The 22,264-nt window shown below is 43.3% G+C and overlaps 2 protein-coding genes across 3 annotated transcripts; one reads left to right on the top strand and one right to left on the bottom strand.

Moving 5' to 3' along the window:
- Positions 1-127: 127 nt before the first annotated feature.
- Positions 128-9,575, top strand: unk (unk zinc finger). Of its 2 annotated transcripts, XM_078290695.1 has the most exons (15): positions 128-339; positions 901-1,110; positions 2,698-2,874; positions 2,986-3,116; positions 3,850-3,985; positions 4,090-4,207; positions 4,307-4,391; positions 4,536-4,843; positions 5,128-5,193; positions 5,667-5,850; positions 5,975-6,076; positions 6,207-6,392; positions 6,488-6,669; positions 6,817-7,077; positions 8,190-9,575. In XM_078290695.1, exons 1-15 carry the CDS (start codon positions 191-193, stop codon positions 8,340-8,342), a joined length of 2,448 nt encoding a protein of 815 aa, XP_078146821.1. In that variant the 5' UTR covers positions 128-190; the 3' UTR covers positions 8,343-9,575. The 2 variants fall into 2 exon arrangements, with proteins under 2 accessions (XP_078146821.1, XP_078146822.1); XM_078290696.1 differs by lacking the exon at positions 8,190-9,575 and having other exon boundaries at positions 6,488-6,673; positions 6,817-7,037.
- On the bottom strand, positions 9,569-20,919 carry unc13d (unc-13 homolog D (C. elegans)). The gene is made up of 34 exons (XM_071907760.2): positions 20,795-20,919; positions 19,805-19,837; positions 19,651-19,707; positions 19,521-19,574; positions 19,319-19,426; positions 19,136-19,195; positions 18,935-19,001; positions 18,034-18,214; positions 17,879-17,923; positions 17,720-17,791; positions 17,547-17,616; positions 16,758-16,862; positions 16,235-16,327; positions 16,036-16,136; positions 15,175-15,292; positions 14,540-14,661; positions 14,351-14,441; positions 14,162-14,218; positions 13,931-14,028; positions 13,768-13,819; positions 13,505-13,635; positions 13,289-13,406; positions 12,627-12,779; positions 12,441-12,536; positions 12,140-12,346; positions 11,957-12,031; positions 11,776-11,855; positions 11,468-11,582; positions 11,041-11,112; positions 10,818-10,901; positions 10,587-10,707; positions 10,382-10,505; positions 9,977-10,203; positions 9,569-9,709 (listed from the first exon to the last, which is right to left on the bottom strand). Exons 1-34 carry the CDS (start codon positions 20,852-20,854, stop codon positions 9,597-9,599), a joined length of 3,360 nt encoding a protein of 1,119 aa, XP_071763861.1. The 5' UTR covers positions 20,855-20,919; the 3' UTR covers positions 9,569-9,596.
- Between the last annotated feature and the right edge of the window lie 1,345 nt (positions 20,920-22,264).

Consider the following 22,264-nt stretch of genomic DNA (forward strand, 5'->3'; position numbering starts at 1 on the left):
TTACAAAGTCAGTGTAGTTCAATTATAATTTGACTTCACCCCCCATAGTTCCGTGTTGTCACTTTGCTTCTACTTCCTCCTGCCTTGCGCAAGCTCACATCATTGTAGAATGCGGATTTCGAAGCTAACAAGAATAGCTAGCCAGTAAGCTAAAAACAAGGTTCTTGTTGATAGGCTTCAAACGGGGAAAATGTCTAAAACACACACACAGCCCCCGTCATCTTCGGGAGGGACGACTACCGGGGGGCCATCCTCGTCTTCCTCATCTTCGCCCGCAGGGGGCTCGACATCTCCCGCTACCGTGTTGAACGTACAGCCCGAGAAACCTCAACATTACACGTACGTAGCTAGCTAGCTGGATTAGCTAGCTAAAGTGTACACAACCTCACGTGCACTTGCATATACCAAACTACAGCTAACTTGTATGAAGAAAAAATATGTGAATGGCAAATTTGCTATTGTTATACATTGCCTAACCAATCCTATTCAGTGCTAATGTGCATAGAAAGTTTGGCAGGTCTCGTTAAGGAGGCCTAACGTTACTCACTATTACTTGTTACAAGCTTTGTGGCATTACATAAATCAAGTTCTGTGGGTCTGAATATGTGTTGTTGCTACACAGACTTGTATTAGATTATACTAGATGAATCTTCAATTATCCCCGTAGGGAAATTGGGTCGTAGCAGCAGAGAACAGGGTATAGATAAGAAGACAAGCAGAGAGTATGGAAGAAATTATTACAACAACCAAACCTATTGAAAATAATACAGCAAATAAAGATGCAGCCTCTTCATTGACATATTTACAGGTGGAAGTGGATGTATAAGTGCAGGTTTGCTGTAAAAGGCAATAAGTTTGTCAATGTATTCCCTTCTCCCTCCTTGTTTCCCTCTCTCCCAGATATCTGAAGGAGTTCAGAACTGAGCAGTGCCCTCTGTTTGTGCAGCATAAATGTACACAGCACCGGCCTTTCGCCTGTTTCCACTGGCACTTCCTGAACCAGCGGCGCCGCAGGCCCATCCGCAGACGGGACGGGACCTTCAACTACAGCCCAGACGTCTACTGTACCAAATATGATGAGGGAACAGGCACCTGCCCCGATGGAGATGAGTGAGTGCACCTAAGATCACAGAGTTTCACTGCACTCCGCGTAAGGCCACAGACCCCCCCATTTGACAAGATATTATCCCAGGCAATTTTTGTTGTTGGTTTAGTATTGAATTCTATAGCTGTCTACGCTGTATCTAGGGAGATTATAGTTGTTAGAGTGAAACATATGCTTACGATAGTGATTCTTATACATTTTATAATTGGTATAATTTGTACTGAATTGAATTTTATTGAAAATAACTATTTGGATTTTGCTGGGGACACCCTGGAACCCTCTTAAGGTCTCCTGGAGGTCTTAGAGAACACCCTGACCCTGACCCTGTGGTTCTCAAAGAACACTTTGAGAACCACAGGGTCAGAAAACTAGTAATTATGAGCAGTTATGGAAGAAAGAAAAACAAAACACCAGTATAAATCCTAGTTTAAGGATTGTTTTTACTATAAATGGTTAAAGTTTGCTGGTGTCCAGTACATCATCACTATTTCATCTCTGACATAAGGAAGCTTCCTACATTTGAATCTTGAATTGTTCATGTGATTCAGCTGAATATACAGTTGATTGCATGACAAAGCAGTTGCTATAAAAGCCCCTTTTCAGATGGGAAGGGAAGTCAGTGAAGTTACTGAGCGAGGATACACCCTATTGACGATTGTCAGTCAGGTCGAACACCTCAGATGAATAGTCTCTGATGCACACTATTCACCGTGGACATTAGCAGTTGAACATGGCTGTTCTCCCACCCATGGGTCTCATTTAGAAATGTGCTGAGCCTTTGCGACCTCGACGACAACAATTGGTTGGCATTTAAACACAAATGCAAATGTAGAAGATGCATGTTGATACAGGGTTAGACTGTGATGTCTTTGACACATGCTGATGGCTCATCACTTGTTAGAGTGCAGAGTGAACTATTCAGACTATTCCTGTTCTAGCTCTCAGCACTGATTATGGCTTTTAGCACAGAGAAAGAGAAAATACACCCTTACACAGAGGTGGAAAGAGCACTGAAATATTTACGCTACCAGTCAAAAGTTTGGACACAGGCATTTTTCACGTTTTAGAATAATAGTAAAGACACCAAAACTTTGAAATAACACAGATGGAATTATTCAGTGACCAAAAAAGTGTTAAACAAATCAAAACTATCTTATATTTTAGATTCTATGAAGTAGCCGCCCTTCGCCTTGATGGAAAGGCAAAGGCTTTGGAAAGAAATTCATACATAGGATCAACTTTTTATTTATTTATATTTAATTTATATTTATATTTGTCTAAAAAACAAATTTCAAGCATTTAAGCATAAGCCTTTAGATCAAAATGGCTTTAAGATAATGAATAATATAGTACATTCAATCAGGTGTGTCCAAAATTTTTGACTGGTAGTGTATGTATACAAATAAAATTTATTGAAGTCATTGTGGCAGTAAAACCTATATACATAAACAAGCATATTTCACTTTTATTGGGCTGTAAATTGTGTATTGTACAGTAATTGATTTAATTAATTAATTGATTTATATGCTGTAACACACCTGTATGTCTGTATGTATCCATGTTTTGCATTTGATTTTATGTGTGTATTCCAGATGTCCATTCCTGCATCGGACAGCGGGGGACACAGAGCGCAGATACCACCTCCGCTACTACAAGACGGGCTCGTGTATCCATGAAACGGACGCAAAAGGCCACTGCAGCAAGAACGGCTCCCACTGCGCCTTTGCTCACGGATCACATGACCTGCGCAGCCCCGTTTACGACATCAGGTACGCCAGGGAACGTAACTTTAAAATAAAGCTCGGCGTCTTTTGCCTTTGTATGAGTTTATCTGTATCTGTGTTCTAGGTGTTTGTATGTTTGCCTTGTGAATTTTCCAGGGAGGTGCAGGTGATGGAGTCTCAGGGAGGCTCGGGGGCGGCAGAGGGAGGCGGAGGAGACGGGCAGTCGGGACAGGCGGCCAGCACTGCCCTTATAGAGAAGATCTTGAGTGAGGAGCCACGCTGGCAAGGTAAAATTATGATATCGCTTTACCTTACATTACATTACGTCATTTAGCAGACACTTTTGTCCAAAGCGACTTACAATAAGGGCATTTTGTCAACAGTAGTCAAACCCACTGTATATCACAGTCTTCATCAGCTAAGTCTTTAATAGGAATAAGTAGCATTTGTAGAATCAGAGTTTTTTTTTTTTTTTTTTTGAAGAGTAGAAGGGGAAGAAGATTGCTACATGATAGCTTAATTCAAGTGGGGTCCTGGTGTAACCTGAAGAGATAGTTTCATCCAAGTGCTCTGACTGGTCCAAGACATGTTTCTGACTGTGCTGATAATTCCCATAAAACTTGAAAAAAAAAACTTTAAAAAGTTAGTGTTCTGTCTTGTTTTCTTATGTTTTTGTATTCCTATGTATGTACACCAGTTTGAAGAAAACTTTTCAGACAGCCCACACATTTCGGTAACTGTCGTATAAAAGCCGGAATACCCTTGAGGGTGTTCTTTATTGTGATTGTGGGTACTTTGATGCTCATCCATGCCTCATACCTATTGCATCACCGTCATACCCATAAACACAGTAAACAACAGCTCATCTGGTGTTATTGCTATAGTAAAACACATCAGCTCAGTTTGAACTTACTCCAATAATTTTACTGTCAAATTTCTTGATGTGATGTTTCTTGACCAGCCCTGGTCTTCTGCCTGCTTCATGGTCTCCTCCTGTGTGTCTGTGTTCTCGCTCTTTAGATAACACCTACGTGCTGTCCCATTACAAGACAGAGCTCTGCAAAAAACCACCTCGCCTGTGCCGTCAAGGTTATGCCTGCCCATACTATCATAACAGCAAAGACAGGAGGCGCAGTCCGCACAAACACAAATACAGGTATTCCATCACATCATGTAAAATAAAGAGCCCTAAAGAACATATTGTTTCAGCTTGATGGTCAAAGAGTGTGAAAAAAATGCTGTGTGTTCTTGCCGCCGCAGAGCGTTGCCATGTCCAGCAGTGAAACACAGCGAGGAATGGGGAGACCCCAGTAAATGTGAGGGAGCGGAGGGATGCCAGTATTGCCACACACGCACAGAACAACAGTTCCACCCTGAGGTTTGTCCGTTTCAACAGAGTGTTTACACAAACTGGACAGCATCAGCACAAATCAAAGACATTCATATTAATGTCTGTTGTTTTGTTATTTTGCCACAGATCTATAAATCCACCAAGTGTAATGACATGCAGCAGTGTGGCAGCTGTCCCAGAGGGCCCTTCTGTGCCTTTGCGCATGTAGAAAGTAAGGCTCAAAACACTACTCAACAACCATCTGATGATTCATATTCTAATTACATATTGCATACGTCTTCTACTTTTGGTAGGAACATATTTTTTGTTAGCATGTCCTCCAAATATCTCACAGATTATTATTGCTCTCTTCCAGAGCCGTTTGTTCCTGAGGAGCCGTCGTTTCCCATACCCAGCTCCCCTCCACCCCCCAGACCTCCAGACCCACTTCCTGCCCAGGACGCCTCCTCGAATCCCAGCGGGCACAACATGGTGCCGGGTCCCGGGTCCGGTTCTATCGGGGACCCCTTCTCCCCTTCTGCAGGGTCATGTGTGGCGGAGCAGGGTCTGCTGGGCCGGGTTTTGTCTCTGTGTGAGGACGTGGGCGGAGGAGGAGAGCCTCTGTCTCCTTGGGCTGGAGAGGGAGGGTACGGCAGGGCACCGGGATTCGAGAGGGAGGATCAGGTGAGTAATACATGAAATCTGGGATATGGGGCATATGGGATGCTAACAGATGAAAAAAAATCAGGAAAATAATTTCTTTAATGACACTGAAGTCTCAAGGTAAAGGCATTTCGATGGTGTCTTGCTTCCATAAGTTGATTTCAGGTTGAAGCATGATGTTGGGGCGGGACATAAACGCGGGGAGGGACTGTTCAAAAGTTGCGGATGCAACTACACGTTTGTTGCATTTGCTTGTCCTGCTTGTTTTTATGTCCACGTCATCAGCATCTTGTTTGTTGTTTCAGGCCAAGCAAAGGAGTTTTGCTCTGGAGCAGCGCAGCAGAGAAATGGCATCGGCTCATAGCAAACAGGTAGAATTACTGGTTTGCATGACAATAATCAGCACTCACATCTACACATGGGTAGTTAGTGGGCTAGCTGAACCCTAGGGTACTCAAGCTATTGTCCACTGTTTTTTTATTATTCTGTCTAAAACTCTAAAACTACTTCTCCATACTTTCAGCCATACTAACAAAATATCAGGGTACTTTAAGAGATGTGTGTATTCAACGCTTTATACGTTTTATTTATTTTTCCCCATAGAAATGATTGACTGAGAGTGAATAGTGACTTGTGTTGGTAAAACTGTAAACAGTCTTTTAACTCTAATCTAATGAATTCAACTGCCTTTCAAGCTAAAGCAAACACACTGCCAGCTGCTTTCAGCTAGTCCACACATTTTCTCCAGGAAACATACTTTTCTGGTTATTACTGTAATCCTGCTGCAGGGACACAAGGCCCACGCCTTTTTCTCCCCAAATGCCACGTATCCTGTCTCCTTCAGGACTTGCTGGTGTTTCTGCCGGTGGGCAGCCCTTTGAGTCTGTCCTCCAGCATCCCCTCCAGCCTGGCTGCCACCCCGCCCAGCCCCGCCCCTCCCGGACCCCCGGGACCAGGCATCACCTCAGGCATGAACGCCAACGCCCTGCCCTTCTACCCCACCAGCGAGACCGTGGAGTCAGTTGTCGGTGAGTCGAGATACACAAATTCTCAAATCCTCATTTAATGAACATGCAAGTTGGAATAATGAACAGTGCTAAAAGTAATTGTAAATCTCAAACGGTGTGTTGGTGTTGTATGTATCTGTTGTAGAGTCAGCCTTGGATGATCTTGACCTGAATGATTTCGGTGTGTCGGCCTTGGAGAGGAGCTTGGAGAGCGGCTCTGCTCTGCCTAGTGTGGGAGTGATGCTAGGTATTGAACAGACACAAGCATGAACACACAGAACTACATATATTTTTCAACACGTGTACATACACTGCAACACACATGGACACACACAACACTCACACACTCCTGATAACTATTTCCCTTGTCCTTGCAGGAGGAAACCAGCTTCAGAGTTCTGCCCCAGTCAATATCCCAGGATCTCTCAGCAGCTCCGCCCCTTTCAGCTCGCCTTCGCCCTCTCCCCCAATCAGACCGCACGCATCCCCATTCTTCTCCACCCACCTGTCGCAACCCGGCCAATCGGAGAGTAGCTTCCTGGGACCAGCTCATAGTTCTTTAGGTTTGTGGAACTTGATCAAAGGAATCAGTGAAGTTTTGTGCGGTGTGGGGTGACATGGTGTTGCTGATATTTATCTCTTATTCTCTCCGTTGCAGGTCTGAATGGTATGAGCAGTAGTATCTGGGAGCACTTCCCCTCAGGCCAGGGTTCCCCAGGCACCCCCCCCACCCTGCTGCCCTCCGGCCCCAGCGCAGAGACCGCCAGGCTCAAACAGGAGCTGGAGGAAGCTCACAGGACACTGAAGCAGTGGGATCACAGCTGGAGGCACACTGCACAGGTAGGTAGGTAGTGGTGTGTGTGCACGTGTCTGATATGGCTGCGTGTGTTTGAGTTAGTGCAATCACCAGCATGTTTGTGTATGCCGATATTGATTGGTGTGATTCATTTGTTTTCTGTACGGATTTGTTTATACCTTCTCCTGTAGTCGTGGGCAGCACTGAAAGCGGACGCGGAGGAGTCTCGCGCCCACGCAGCACGGTTAGCCATGGAGGCGGAGAGAGCCAGGCAGGCTGAGGAGGAGGCGCAGAGGCAGGCCTCCCTCCTGCAGGAGGCGTTGGAGTGCCTGAGAAGTGGAGACAACCCCCATCTAGCACTGCACCAACTCCAGCTACTGCACAGACTGCCGCTGGAGTCGGTCCTCAGCCTGCAGGCCCAGCTCTGTAGCTGTTTACACGCCGTGGAACAGGTAATAACACACTCCTACCTTACTGCAGTCAACCTGGAGACCCTACATGGTATGTTCTGATAAGATAAGATGAACGTTTATTGATCCCCACAAAGAAGTTGGGTCATTACAGGAGTAAAAGAAATACAACACAGCAGCACTATATAATATAAACATAAAATAGAATATAAACAAGTGGGGTTATATAAACATATGCATATAACAAAATATGAAATCTGTGATATTGCCACTGTGGGTGAAAGCTTTGTAACTCCAATTTTGGTGATTTTCATGTTAACTTCAATTGAAGGATCACATGGTCCTCTACAGGATGAGCAAATTCCACCACCCTAATGCTGATGAAATCTATTCAAAAGCAATTGGATAAACTCAAAACGGTGGTCAAGCTGAAAACAAGGCTATTTTTCTTAGTTCCTGAAAAGTTGATATTTTGGAGACACAAGGTTTTCACCCGGCAGCAGTGATATTTAGCTGCCACTGTCAGCAAGCATTACTTGTGTCCAACTCTCTGAAACTTAGTAGAAACTCCCACAACACAGCCAACGTGCTCCCATACTGACTCTTGATGATCAGAATAACAACTACTACCAACCATTATACTTTATACTTTTCTCCGTTCTGCATTTTGGTTGTTGCTGTTGTTGTCCTAAACTCTCAGCTGATTGAGCAGCTCACAAAAAGTGGCCAGCATCACATGCACTCCTCCTTTTCTCAACTTTATAAAGCTTCCCACTGCAAAAATAAGCCAGGTGATGCACTTTTTCCAAGGCAACTGCTTTCCGTCAGCCTTGCAACCTCTCCCCTTCTTTTACTGTGTCCGGGCACTGACAGCTTATTTCCGCCGCTTCATTAATTTCATTTGAGCTATGTGCTCTGAACAGGTATTTTATATTATTTTCTTTGGTCTCTACTACACCAAGGATAAATGCTGAGCCAATATTTATTCGGTGCCGGGAACAGTCATGCACAAGTTTTCCGTGCGCCGTTTCTTAGTCGTAGGTGGAGGATCAGTAGATGTAGAGTCCTGGGTTACATCATTACCACTAACATTATCTTTTTAGACGGTCAGTTGCCAATTTCAATTTAGCTGTATTCTGCCTGTCTGTCCCAAGGTGGTGTACAGGAAGCAGAGGCAGTGCTGCGTGACGTGTGGGGAGCAGGGCTCGGTGTCTCTGCCCTGTGGCCACGGACTACAGTGCGACAGCTGCTCCACCTCTACAGAGTGCCCCCTCTGCCCCGAACAGACCCTGGACCAGCTCTCTTGACCTGATCACAGCCCAGCCCGCCACAACGCTGATTCCAGACCAGTCAGTCCTGATTCCACAGAGACCAGCCTAGTATCTTAATAATCGCTAATCACAATTATGTCGAGGTCCGTTTTAAAATTTGGCTACAACACAAGCACTGATCAGGTTTTGTACTTGTAAGACGAGGTATACTGATGAATGGCCAGCTTAGTGTGCTGGTCAAGGGGTAAAAGCTCTTCATCATGTAATTTAGGATTTATCTATTGTGACTCTTGACCAGCACACTGTTCTTTAGCCCTGTTCTGGACTACTGAAAATAACCCAAAGACCTGCAGTTATTTCTTCTTTAACCCAAACCATGAAACATTCAAATGCACAATACTAACTCCTATCTTATGTTGATCCATGTTAACAAAACAAACAGGTCTGACTCAGAATAAAAAGTAAAGGGCATATTCAGCTTCATCCAGACAGACTATCCCATAATGCTACAGCCAATGGGGGCCATAATACCAGTCCGCTGGTAGCGCATGTCTAGCCTATGCCTTTACTGTTGAATTTTCATTTTCTATTTTTCATAGTTGTTTTTTTTTTTTTTTTTAGCAAAACAAATTTAAAAATCGGTGATTAATGTTTGATAATAATAACAAAAAATATTTAAAAAATATAGTAATATTTGTTTTTGGAATTTACAACAGATGGCCTCTGTTAAAGCACTCAGGTTTTCTCTGTAATATTCTTCTATGTTAACTGGAAGAGAGGAGCATGTTAACACAATCAAGACAAATGTACTCAGTCAACTAGTGTAGTCTTTGAAATTACATATTATATTTTTTCATTTTTAGTTTAACGCTTTTCATGTTAACTCAGACATACGAATTTGTTTTTGTCAAAACCAGCGCTTTTTCTACTCTATAAATCAATGTATCACAGGTTTCTCTGCCAAAATTTTTACATTTGTAGTAATCTTTGACATTTCACAGCGTGTCAAATGTAGTCTAATATATATATTATATATACATAGTTAAGTGATGTCATACTTTTCTCTTGCACTGATTAGACAAGGTTATCAGGAAGCAGATGGAGCTATAAGGGTGTGTGTGTGAGTGTTCATGATCACTGTGATGGTCTGGTAAACCCATGCTCAGCATACCGTCCACACCACCCACACAACTCATCCAACACCAGTGTTTCATTCGGAGTGGATTTTTGGTATAGATCATTAAAACAAATTGTATATTTTTGGAGGAAGACGTGGTCTGTGTGTATTTCTTATGGCTGAATCCCCTCCTGGGACTGTTTCTCTCTCTGTCGTCGCTTCTTCACAAAGGCCTGCGCATCCCTCTCTCCTTTCCTCGACTCCAGTAACTTCAGAATGCCGTCATCTGGAAAACAGACACAGAGAAACAAATTATTGATTGCATCAACTAAGCTTGAATTTCCAGAATGGTTCAGTTGGGTTGATTCCTGCATTTGCATTTACATTGGGTATCGTCATATCGGAGGTGGATGACACTGACTGGCTTTTTAATGAAAGATATATCGGTATAGCCCCTAGTTAAAACCTTACCAAAACAGCCCTGTTTTTAAAATAAAAATCCAAACTTGCTTCACCTACTGGCAGCCAGTCTCAAACAAATGCCAGCTCATACCATTGGGTTTAGGATGCATCAGAGGCAAGCGTATCTGAGCGGGGGAGGCGTCCGGCTGGAGGGCGACTCCGTCCACCACTTCCTCCTTTGCGCCGCCGACCCCCGGCACGGCCTTCAGGGCCAGGAAGGCCTCGCCCTCAAAGTCATCTGTCCTCAGGGTGTCGTGGTCCAGCACCGTCACCACCAGGCAAGCCCCTGGAGCCTGGCACTGCTCCAACGACACCAGGCTGCGATGTGGAGGGATGGTGGAGGGGGAAATATGGGAATATGTGACCAAGGACAGAGTGGAAGGTGGAGATAAAGGAGGTAAAAAGAGAATGAATGAGAATAGAGTACACAGGAGAATCAAAATGCAATCCAGGAAGAATAGAGACAGATATGAGATGGACAACAATGGTGACTTACAATTCAAAGGCCTCATCAAAAAGGGGGTTGAGATCGCAGCTCTTGATCTGAGTACTGCGAGGCTCCACCTCGGAGAACATGTGGCGAGGCTCCAGACACAGCTGCACAAATGGATCACTGAAACCTGGACAAGACCAAACCATCAAAACACTGGTATCCAATGTATGTATCCACGTGTTTGTGTTTGTTCTGTGTGTTCGCTCACCATTAGAGTCCATTGGTAGGAGGTTGGCAGCATTCAACACCTCAACCCGCAGTCTGTGGTCAGATCTCCTGTAGGATGTGAGGAGGGTGACGGCGCCGTATTTCTCTCCGCTGTACACTTTCTGTTGTGCGCACATGGTTAGAGGGAGAGGGAAATGGAAAGCGAGCGTGAGCAAACTCACGCAAAACGTGCACAAGTTCACATGAGTTTGGGTTCGGCGGTCAGTCTCACCTGCTCCCATACTTTCCTCTCGAGGAATTTCTCCACGAGCTGCCGACTGCTGAGAGCGTTGTGGGCCAGGTGAGCCTTCAGAGTCTGGAGAGAAACGAGAAAGATGTTGTAATATAAAAGAAGTCTAAACTGTTGCACTTTGGTCTAAGGGCAGGTGTGCTCACGAAACGGGTACGATTCAATGAAATGGAAAAAAGAACTAAACTGGCCTCTAGTGACTCACTTTATACTCATCAGAGTGGAGTTTGTCCAGCGGGAGTCCGTTTCCCTCGGCATGGAAGCACTGCTCCAGGCACTGAAACACACACAACACAGTCACTGAGTCTAAACTGAAGGGTGTCTCCTTCTCCAGGGACGAAAATGAGACATGAAGTCAAGTCCGCGCACACTATCTGTCACGTGCATATACTAAGAAATGATCCAACTTTGAGTGTAGTTTGACAAATCAGCACCGTGACAAAGTGGCCTAGTGGTTATAGAGGCTGTCCCATTACCAGAAGGTCAGGTTTCAAGCACATGCTCACTCTGGATAAGGTCAATAACATCGGCTAAATGCCTGAAGTGTAAATGCAGTCCTCAAGTACATACTTCTGACTCAGCTGCATCCTTCTACCCTAGTACTGACGTTATCCACATGCTTGTGGACTGACCTGGAGCGTGTACAGCAATCTCTGGCAGAACACCATGAGCCCCTCTTGCTGCGGATGGTGAGTAGCCACCTGGTAGAGGATCTTCACTGAGTTAATCCACAGAGGGGTCAGCAGACTGGAGATGGGGGAGAAAATGATGATACAGCTTTATGAGTTGATGGAGATTGGCAACATTGCCTTTAGCAGGGATTTGACCAGGAAAGAAGGAAGAATTGTCCCTCTACATCGCCTGGAATGTTACTCTTGGCTGACAAATGTCTCAGCTACTACCAGTTAGTTTGTACAAAGGTGATAAGCAGGCCCAGTACCTATTGAAGTTCTCTTGAACCAGGTTTTCGTTCATATACTGCAGCTCCTTCTCCAGATAGCGCATCAGAGGAACCACAGCCTAAAACAGAAAGGAGGCAGAGAAGCTGGGTATAAAATGAGCACAACAGGCATCTTGTGTCGGTTTGTGTGATAACAAACTGGCAATGCTGGGTCACTCACATCCTCTGTGGACTTGGAGGGAATCCTGCGCCTGGTCGACATGCTTCTCACATGAGTCTCAATGTCCGTGTTCAGCTGGAGAGAAAGAGAGAGAGGAGACGAGGATTTAAGCATAACCTGATCATCATCCCCTTTCATCCTTGATACCTTGCCTCCTCTCCTCCCAAACCCACATTCACGCACCTGTTTCCCAAGGGTGTCCAGAGCGGAGCGGATCTCCCGGCTCAGGACGCCCTGGGCCTGCTGGAGCTGCGAGGGCAGCGTGTTGTGGAACTGGCTCTCCCCTATCACGTGACGGGTCCGCTCGCGAAGCCCCGCCCAGTTCAGCTGGGTGGGGAGACGGGTCAGGACGGACCGTAGGTGCTCCAGGTCATTCACCACCACACATAGCTATGGAGAGAGACGGGGAGAGTGGCGATTTGAGATTTGTGGTTATGTAGGGCTGGAAAGATTTGAATGGAGATATTAAGTGTCTTCTCCTCACCATGTTGATGCCGCTGCCGTGGTCGGAGTCCTTAGACAGCACCCTGACCCTCTCCTTCAGGATACTACAGTAGGTCACCACAATCTTACACACATCCTGAAAACACACACAACAAGCTGTTAACAGATACAGTAAAGGTGCACATAACCCGAGCGATGTACCATGTGAACTGGAACCCTCGTGTACCTCGGTGAGCTTGACCATGAGCATGAAGGCCTCCTCGGGGTCGGGCCAGGACAGCTGCTCCCACAGGTGGCAGATGGGCTGGACACAAGCCACCAGGTCCACTGCTGATGAGCTGTGCTTTATGGGCGCCCCACCAGACTGCAGGGGCTGGAGCTGGGCCCAACATGGAGAAGAGAGGAGATGGGGATTAAAGAATATATTTGAATAATGACTAGGGAGGAGATGAATGTGCCTTTGGATTAATGGATGGATCAAGTTATTATGATTGTTATTATATAGCAGTTTTCAAAACAAAGTTACAAAGTGCTTTACATCAAGAAAAACTAAACAAAAAAAAAACATGAGTTACAAAAAATAGAGTAACATCAATATCATATATACAAGAAAACTGAAACAGTAAAAACATAGGCTACATTTAAAATGGCACAAAGGAGACACCAAGAAAAAGAACCAAATGAGAACACAACAAATTATAAGAAGGACTTTTCAATGAAAAAAAAGCAGTTTTAAGATGTTATGACTATGGAGGAATAATAATAATACCTTGCATTGCAAGTGCTTTACATAAAAATAAAGCAATGAAAACGCAAGCAATGGATACAAACATGAACAGTAAATGAATAAAATACTAAAGGGCAAATGCACAGAGTAAAGTGTGTCACCTGGTCGACCTGCACAGCTCTCTCCACTCTGTCCTGGGTGGTGCTGAACGCCTGGTTCAGCCAGTAAGGCAGAGCCTCTCTGAAGCCCTCGTGGAAGTTCGTCAGCTCTAGCAGCCCTCTGAAACAACAGCAACAAGCTCCTGACATCACATCACATGTTCCTGAATGCAGCTGAATGCAGTGCGAGTATGTGTGAGGGACTTCTGGATGTCTAACCTCTTCTGTAAGAAGGCCTTTTCTTTGTGGATGGCCTGCAGGCTCAGGTAAAGGGGGAACAGGCTGTTGGCGAGAGGCTGCTCCATCTGTCCCTCCGTCAGGGATATGGTGTCCCTCACCTCCTCAGCTAGCTATAGAGGAGGGGAGGAGAGGAGAGGAGAGATTGAGGCATGAGAAAAGGAAGCCTGCTAGGGTTCAGCTAATAAAACCAATGGGAGGGTATTTAGCCTAAAGGAACTCAAACATTTCCTTTTGCCACTTACCAAGGAGTCAAGCCTGTGATAGACTACAGTGAACACATCCAATTGCACAGCACTATAGTGAGGAGAGAGAAATAGATATATGATTAAAAACCTAATAGAAGCACTCTCTATCTTCTCTACTTTGAATCAGTGAAAACTCCCATGTGGCTTTGCCCCGCCTCACCTGACAAACACCCTGTTCCAGATGTCCTTGCTGTGCTTGATGTCTTCCTGCACCTCCCCGATCAACCTGGAGAGGGCGCTCACAATCTCTGACAGGTCCTGCATGACAGCATGATTGAAAAAGTAAATCAAGAGTCAAGAGATGACCGCTGTGAAAAGGAGAAATAAAATGGGGAAAACCATGTAAGCCGTAAATCCATATACGGTATGGAGGCTTTCATGACGTCTTTACCTTAGTCATTGGCTGATGCAAACCCTTTTTGATGGTGAACCACTCCTGTGTTCCTACCTGAGGAAGACATGAAAAGTTATATCATGAGTAATTAAAGGTCATTTAATACATTTACACCGAAAATCAAACTATCATATGATTAGGATAATGACTAATGCGATCAATGGTGTTATTAGGATGATTCCTGACCTGTATAGCATCGCTGACCTCATCCTGCAGCTCAAACTGAGCTGGGTTCAGTTTCTGAAATGCCCGAGTCTTACAGATCTGGACTAAGATTCTGAAAAAAAAAAGCACACTCATGTATTGCTAAATCTGTATCCTGAACATGCAAACAACTGGGCCAGCAATTCTGCATACACAGAAAATGAGGTGTACCTGAGCAGTGTGTGTAGTTTAGGAGTAGCGGTCTGAGTTGCGGGGAAGATGTCTCTGTATTTGGACACCAGACAGAGTCCGTATTGCAGGAAACCATGAAGAGAGTCCCCGAGTTCCTGTTTCTACTCACAAATTAAAACACTTCCATCAACCACTCATGTACTTCAAGGACAATTCTTGAATTTTTATAGGATCCTGTTAAACCTGGGATGCAACGCTGACTGGAAAGTTTGGTTTTCTGGTGAATGTGAACACAAATATATGCAAATATGGTCCCTGTTATAGCTGAATGAATGGGAGCCATGAGGACAAACATGACATGGGTTGATGACAGAATTAGATGAGGTCAGTTCAAATCAACTGGAAGTATGATGCTGAACTGAAGCATTTCACAATTTTACCTAAGACTTCCTTCATTTAGCAGGGGCAGTTGCTACATTTCAGTTTACAGAGAACAAAACCTAGACTAAACAGTCTACAGACAAAAAAAAATCTCTCTAAAGAAGAATTATCTTATGAAATAAGTAAAGCAAAAGTAAAACAAAGGTACCAAACACCTTGGTTCCCTAACATCTCAGCCAGGACTGATTCTGTCTCACATGGTAGGAGGTGGCAGTAGATCTCAGCAGCCGTACCTGTTGGTAAGGCAGCTCCTGCTGGTGCCAGTGGTACTCTATACTGGTGAGCTGCTGCAGCAGCACCGACGAGTCCACCTCTAAACTCTGGTACAGCTTACTGTAAGCCACCCACTTCCTGCCAGGGGCACACACACACATCCACACACCAACTCAGAAGTGTGACGGAAGTAGAAAACGGCACGGCAATGACAATGTGAAGTGCATTGTGTGGCTTGTTTGGCATCTTTTCCTGATTAGATTGAATGCTTTCGAATGTGCTGCATTAGTTCCTTGCTCCTTGCATTGGGCTGCAGAATTGTTCCAACTGTCTTATGTTCCCAACTTAAAAGTTGTTGTGCTCTCAAATAATTTTTAATTCCCTATCCATATTTTGACTATTCCACATTCTTTAATTCCCTATCCATATTTTGACTATTCCACATTCTTTAATTCCCTATCCATATTCAGACTATTCCATATTATTTAATTCCCTATCCATATTCAGACTATTCCATATTATTTAATTCCCTATCCATATTCAGACTACTCCATATTCAGACTATTCCCTATCCATATTCAGACTATTCCATATCCATATTCAGACTATTCCATATTCAGACTATTCCCTATCCATATTCAGACTATTCCACATTCTTTAATTCCCTATCCATATTCAGACTACTCCATATTCAGACTATTCCCTATCCATATTCAAACTATCCCTTATTCAGACTATTCCCTATCCATTTTCAGACTATTCCATATTCAGACTATTCCCTATCCATATTCAGACTATTCAGTATTCTTTAATTCCCTATCCTTGTCCAAAACCAAGCACACAAAATCCTGTATAACATCACATGTGAACACGGTGCTTACGCCAGGTCCTGAAGGAAAGGAGAGAGGTTGTTCTGTGTAGCGTAGAGCTCCAGCAGGTTCTGACCCTCGCCACACAGCTCCCCTTTCCACGGAGCGCCGCCCTGAGAGAGAAGAAATGAAGGGAGGGTAAGACGTTGGAATGGGTGTGAATGAGTATAAGCATCATAACAAGCACTGAGACTGAGCGCTTCCCCCTTACCTGCTGCTTGGAGATGTAGGACTGAACGAACTGCTGTAGAATTCCACAGTAGTTGACATAAGCGCTCCGGCCCGCACTCAGCGTCCCGTCTCTCTGTCGATCACACCATACAAACACGTCTCACATCCTGTATACATTGCTCCAAATCTTTGTGACAAACTACATCATATACTGTACATGCATAATAAAGCAAACCCAGAATGTGAATGCAATGAATGGATTCATATTATATAACCTTATATTCTATTTCTCTACTTCAGCACTGGTGTCCTTAGTGTGACTTTAGATGTGTGGAGGCAGTTGCATATGTTTCACAGTCAAAGTACAATAAGAAAAAAACACCATCAGATATTTCATGGGTGTTGTCACCAAACATGTCATTAAAAACACTTCTTCTTTGATGACTATAAATCAGTCAAGAGTGTGCACATCCTTCATTTAAGCGGACACACTTCCTCATGTATAAATGAATAGCTCATATGTGTACAAAGCCAGGGGAATGTTATAGAATGGATGTTCTCACCTCTTTGTGGATAAACTTGAGGTTCAGGTGGCACTGGCCCCGGTCAGGATACGTCTCTGTTCTTGGCTCCAGGTCGTACCAGTTATCTTCTGTACAGTGCAGATCCTACAGGGAGACAGATAGAAACAGCCACTACAGACCTGGGACAAGTAGTATCCAGAGGTGTGACCAAGTCAACTTTGCTCGAGTCCCAAGTCAGTCTCAAATCTTGAGGCTCAAGTCTTAAGTCAAGTCAGAACAAATCAAGAGTCCAGTATCAATTTAATATCTTAATATATATATATATATCTAGGACTTTTCAATGCAATATGGTTTTAATAGGATAAAAACTTGGTAAGAGCATCATGAGTTTGATTTCTATAATCAGCTTCCACTGCAATAAATTCAATCGTTCTATACAAATTCAGAAAACAGAATTTAAATTCAGTCGTCTGCTGGAACAAATCTCATCACTTTCAATCAAAGTCATTTACACAAACACAAGATCTTTTGTCAAGACTTTAGAAACCTTTTCAAGTCATCAAAGTACAAGTCAAAGTCATGGCCCAAGTCACCAGGACCCAAGTTAAGTCTCAAGTCTTCCCTTCATGCATCAAGTCAGGTTTCAAGCAAATAAAATTGTGACTCGAGTGTGACTCAAGTCCAAATCTTAGCGTGTGTGTTAACCTGCTTGCAGTAACCAGTGGATGGGGCTTTCTGCATTAGGATAATTCACATAGTCCACATATCCAGGTCTCAAAGAGTCAGTGAAGAGTAACAAAGTAGAAATGAACTTGGAAAATGTACTACCTGTAGTTTTAGGACAATCTTTCCCAAAAAATCATCCTCTCCTTTCTCCTTTTTGGCATCCTTGATCATCCTGAATGGGTACAATTAAAAAAAGGTACAAACATTTGCACAGATGTTCAGTCTGCCCTGTTTGGTTGCCTGTTTGTGTATGAATCACAGAGAGAGCGTCATACCTTCTTAAACCATGGAAGTTGGTTTTGAACTCCTCTAGTTTTTGAGTGAGAGAAACCTCTTCGTCCTTATCCCTAAAAAAAGCAACGGCATAATAAACACAAATGTAATAAATGGGAACTGGAATGCAGACAAAGTGGAGATGTATATGTTTTCCTCACCACATCTCCAGGTGGAAGCTGGCACCGGCAGTGTCTTCAAACTCTCTATAGATAAAAGAAAAAATTATTAGAAATACAAGTTCAAACCTGATTCATCACACACAAATACACACACACACACACACACACACACACACACACATATCTAGACTCACAGTACGAAGGTTTGGTTCCAGATGGGGTTCAGAGTCTGCTTCTTTATTTCTGTTTGGTAGATTTTCTCGTCTGACACAGCGTCCTTCACTACAGATTTACGGGGTTTGGCTCTGGATCGCCGCGCCCGACTCTCCTTCTCATCCTCCAGGATGGTCAGCAGGCAGTATGGGTCGCTGAAACCTGCGTGAAAACACACCAGAGGTCATGCATAGTGCTCCGTGATATGTAACATGACCTCATTTAATCATTCAAAGTGAGCTACATGAGCAATAGACACAACCTGTCAGGCACAGTAATTCTTAAAAAATATCAAAGACCACAGAATAAAGTGTTATGCAACTCAATGTTTTTCTCTTAAGTACCAATTAACTATGAAAATACCATCCTAAGTATCAATTCACTATCAAAATAGCAATTCAAGTATCAATTAACTATCAAAATACCATCTGAAGTACCAACTAAACACTAAACTACCATCTTAAGTATCAATTCACTATCAAAATACCATCTTAAATATCAATTCACTGTCAAAATACCATTTCAAGTATCAATTCGCTATCAAAATAGTACCAATTCACAATCAAAATACCATCTCAAGTACCAACTCAGTACTACAATACCATCTTAAGCATCAATTCACTATCAAAATACCATCTCAACTCAATACCAAAAACATTTGGCTTCATAAAACGGGACAGGATCTTTGTTCTGGGGAATAAACTCTTCTTTTCCATAAAGAAGAATGGACAGTCCGCTCCCCTAAGCATTTTCTTTCAATGTAGGATGTCTAAGAGAGATAATATGCAGGGAAGACACAGGGAAAAAGGGTATATCAAGGGCAGAAGCAAGGAAAATACTTTGACTGGTTTGGTTCATTTCAGAGGTGAGGCAAGAACTTACCACTGATGTCTTTTCCCAGGATTCCCTTGGCTTCCTTGACAGTGGCCATCAGGCAGTATATGGGGGGCTGTGAGGGTCAGACAGTCATTTAGATACTTTGCTTCTTATAATCCCTCTGCCTCAAGCATCAAGATGACTATCAGTTCCAATGTTACGCTAAATGAAAGGCGTTGGAAAGAAAAGTTGACTCCCTTTTCTCACCTCTGTGCTCTGTACTTTCTCCATCAGCCCGCTGTGCTCTGACTCTGTCATGGTGAACGCCTGGCAGAGAAAGAGAGAGAGAGAGAGAGAGAGAGAGAGAGCACAAAGTGATGGACAACAATCTCTCAGGAGTATCTACACTGCAGGATTCCAGGGTTGCATTGTGTGTGTTTGGGTGTTTACCTCCTTGAGGTAATGGCGGAGCTGGCTGTCTGTGAAGACCTCGGCTGATGCCGGTCTCCCCAGCTTATGAGCGACGGTGTACAGCAGCTCCTTATACAGAGGCTTCAGCTTCAAACAGAGGGAAACAGACAGAGTGAGAGCGAGAGCATGGCAAGGGGAAAAGCCAGTTCAGATCAAACCTATAGCTCATGAATGATGATACCTGCTCCTTATGTCTTCTGGCTTTCTCTTCTGGGTTCTCATCTTCCTTGAGATCCTGAGGAGACAAGCAGTGATGAGACTGATGCACGCGCTAAACAAAGATATTCTGAGGTCAGATTTGATGAGCCTACCCTCCTGTCTCTTATTCTCCTCGTCATCCCCAGTTTGCGTGTGTGGCTGGGCGAACACTGCCAGGATCAAGGGGCGAGAGAAAACGTCACACATGAAAATTCATCCAAAATACCTAAGATATCTAAATAACACCTGAGAATGATGTGTTTTTACCTGTCTGTGTCTGGGCCTCGCTGAGCCATTCTCCTGCAGAAGAGGAATTACAGAGCATGTTTATGGCAAAATGCAAGCTAGTAGTAATAACAGAGCTCATATAGCATCAATGTCACAGATATTTAAAGATGACATGATACAACTTGGTGCAAAATAATTCAGCGCTCGACTGTCATCTCATCAGCTTTCAACTCTTTCAATTCAAATCCCACATACCACAAATTGCAAAAGATAGTGTTGATAAGCTTAAGAAACACTGGGGTTTTACAGCGGAACAATCCCAAATAAGAGGGGGGTTGGGGGAGAGACTGTGAGACACACAGGACCTGCTTCTGTAAGAGACTTCCTCTATGTGGCTGATAAGGAAACTGACTGAGAGCAGTGAGGCACGCTCCCACCCAACCTTCAAACATAAACCAGGGAAAATCACATGAAAAAGAAGCACCATCCTAGAAGTACGCATGCACACACACACACAAACACACACACACAAACACACACACACACACACACGCACACACACACACACACACACACGCACACACACACACACACACACACACACACACACACACACACACACACAGATGGATATACTGGGCTACCTATGAGAAACATGTTCCATGCTGCATCTGATCTAACAAAACAAAAAAAAAGTTATGAATCATAGTCACAGCAGCTTAAAATAGCTGTTTGGACAGTGTGACTCGATTTCCTGATGCTATTAGTTGACACTGATCTTACGCTTGAGATTATGAGTTTTCACGAAGAAAATGACAAAAAACCCGACACTTCTTCTGTGAATGTTACAAAAGCTTGACAAACAAACACTTTCCAATCAAATGCAGTTATATTCAGAGACATTTGACTGCATCATTCGTGTGGCCATCGCTACAGAGCCATATAACCTAGTTGGGCCACTGGCAAAGTGCCAAAATAAAACCAACAATGAAGAAATCAACTGAACATCCTCCACAGTCCGGTCCATACCTGATCAGGTGCTTGAAGTAGATTGTCTCCCGTGTTGGCAAGCTCACTTCGGCCTGACATGATGATGCTATTATTTGATAACCAGAGCCCCGACTGGTGAGCTGGTGTGCTCAGTGTTTGTGATAGGGAAGCTGTGTGTGTGTGTGTGTGTGTGTGTTTCTATGAAATATCACACAGCAGCCGGAAGTCATCACTTCCTGTAGAAGGTGGTAACTTCAGTAACTGTGACTTATAACTGTTTCTTCATCTAGGGCCGTGGATTGTGACTAAATGCAAAATATCATCATCTCTCTCCAAACAGACCTCACACACCCGTGCCATTCATTTGTTTGCACACACAAACCTGAATGCACACAGTCATTCACAAAGCACAAACCCCGACTCTTTATCACCTCCCTGGCTCCTGCTTGCCTGTAAACATGGTTTGGAGTTTGCATGCCATGTTAATGCCAAGGCACAACAATGTTATTATGGTTCCCACTGTAAATCTAAATCCATGGGCAAATCTCACATGACACACGAACAATTGAGACTGGATGAGATAATGAAATGTCAATTACATGTAATATGAGATGGTCCACAGCAGGGCATGGGAGCTTTGTATGCTGTTAGCTCTGCCTGTGTTCCAAGCTGTGACAGATAGAGGCAGGTTAATATTCTCCATTCATCAATTATGGTCATTGTACTGAGTGTTAATGCCTGCCAATATCCCAATATCTATCTACAACTACATCTACATCTATGTATATCTATATCTATAACTGTATATACAGTTATTGATATAGATATATCTATGTCTGTGACTGTAATTGTATCTATATCCATAACTGTAACTCTACAGTATATTAATATGTGTAACTGTATCTGTAACACTATATTTGTCTGTAACTATCTATATCTGTAGTAGTAGTAGCTTTTATTAGTGCTTCGCAGTCATTTACAGACTGAAATTACACACCAATTTACATACATATAGTATATCAAAACAGCAGGGAGATAAAAATACATTTTCAATAATTGTGAAAGTAGTAGCATATACAATCTACAATGAAATGTAAACAGGGTAGTCAGGCCAGATCTAGTGCAAATCCTATGAAGAAGGGATTCTGGAATGCTGTAGTAATATCAGTAGTCTGAGGAAAAAGAAGGGGAAAGTGAGAGGAGTGAAAACTATGATGTATGGTTGTTGATGATATCTATATATATATATCTGTAACTGTATCTGTTACTATAACTGTAACTATATCGATATCGATATCTGTTACTGTATCTGTATCTATATCTATATCTGCATCTGTATCAATATCTGTAACTATACCTTTAACTGTATCTATATCTATATCTGTAACTGCATCTGTAACTGTATCTATATCTGTAACTGCATTTGTATTTATATTTATATCTATATGTAACTGTATCTGTATCTAAATCTACCTGTAACTATATCTTTAACTGTATCTATATCTATAT

Source organism: Centroberyx gerrardi, chromosome 20 (assembly GCF_048128805.1).
Source record: "Centroberyx gerrardi isolate f3 chromosome 20, fCenGer3.hap1.cur.20231027, whole genome shotgun sequence".
Classification (NCBI taxonomy): domain Eukaryota; kingdom Metazoa; phylum Chordata; class Actinopteri; order Beryciformes; family Berycidae; genus Centroberyx; species Centroberyx gerrardi.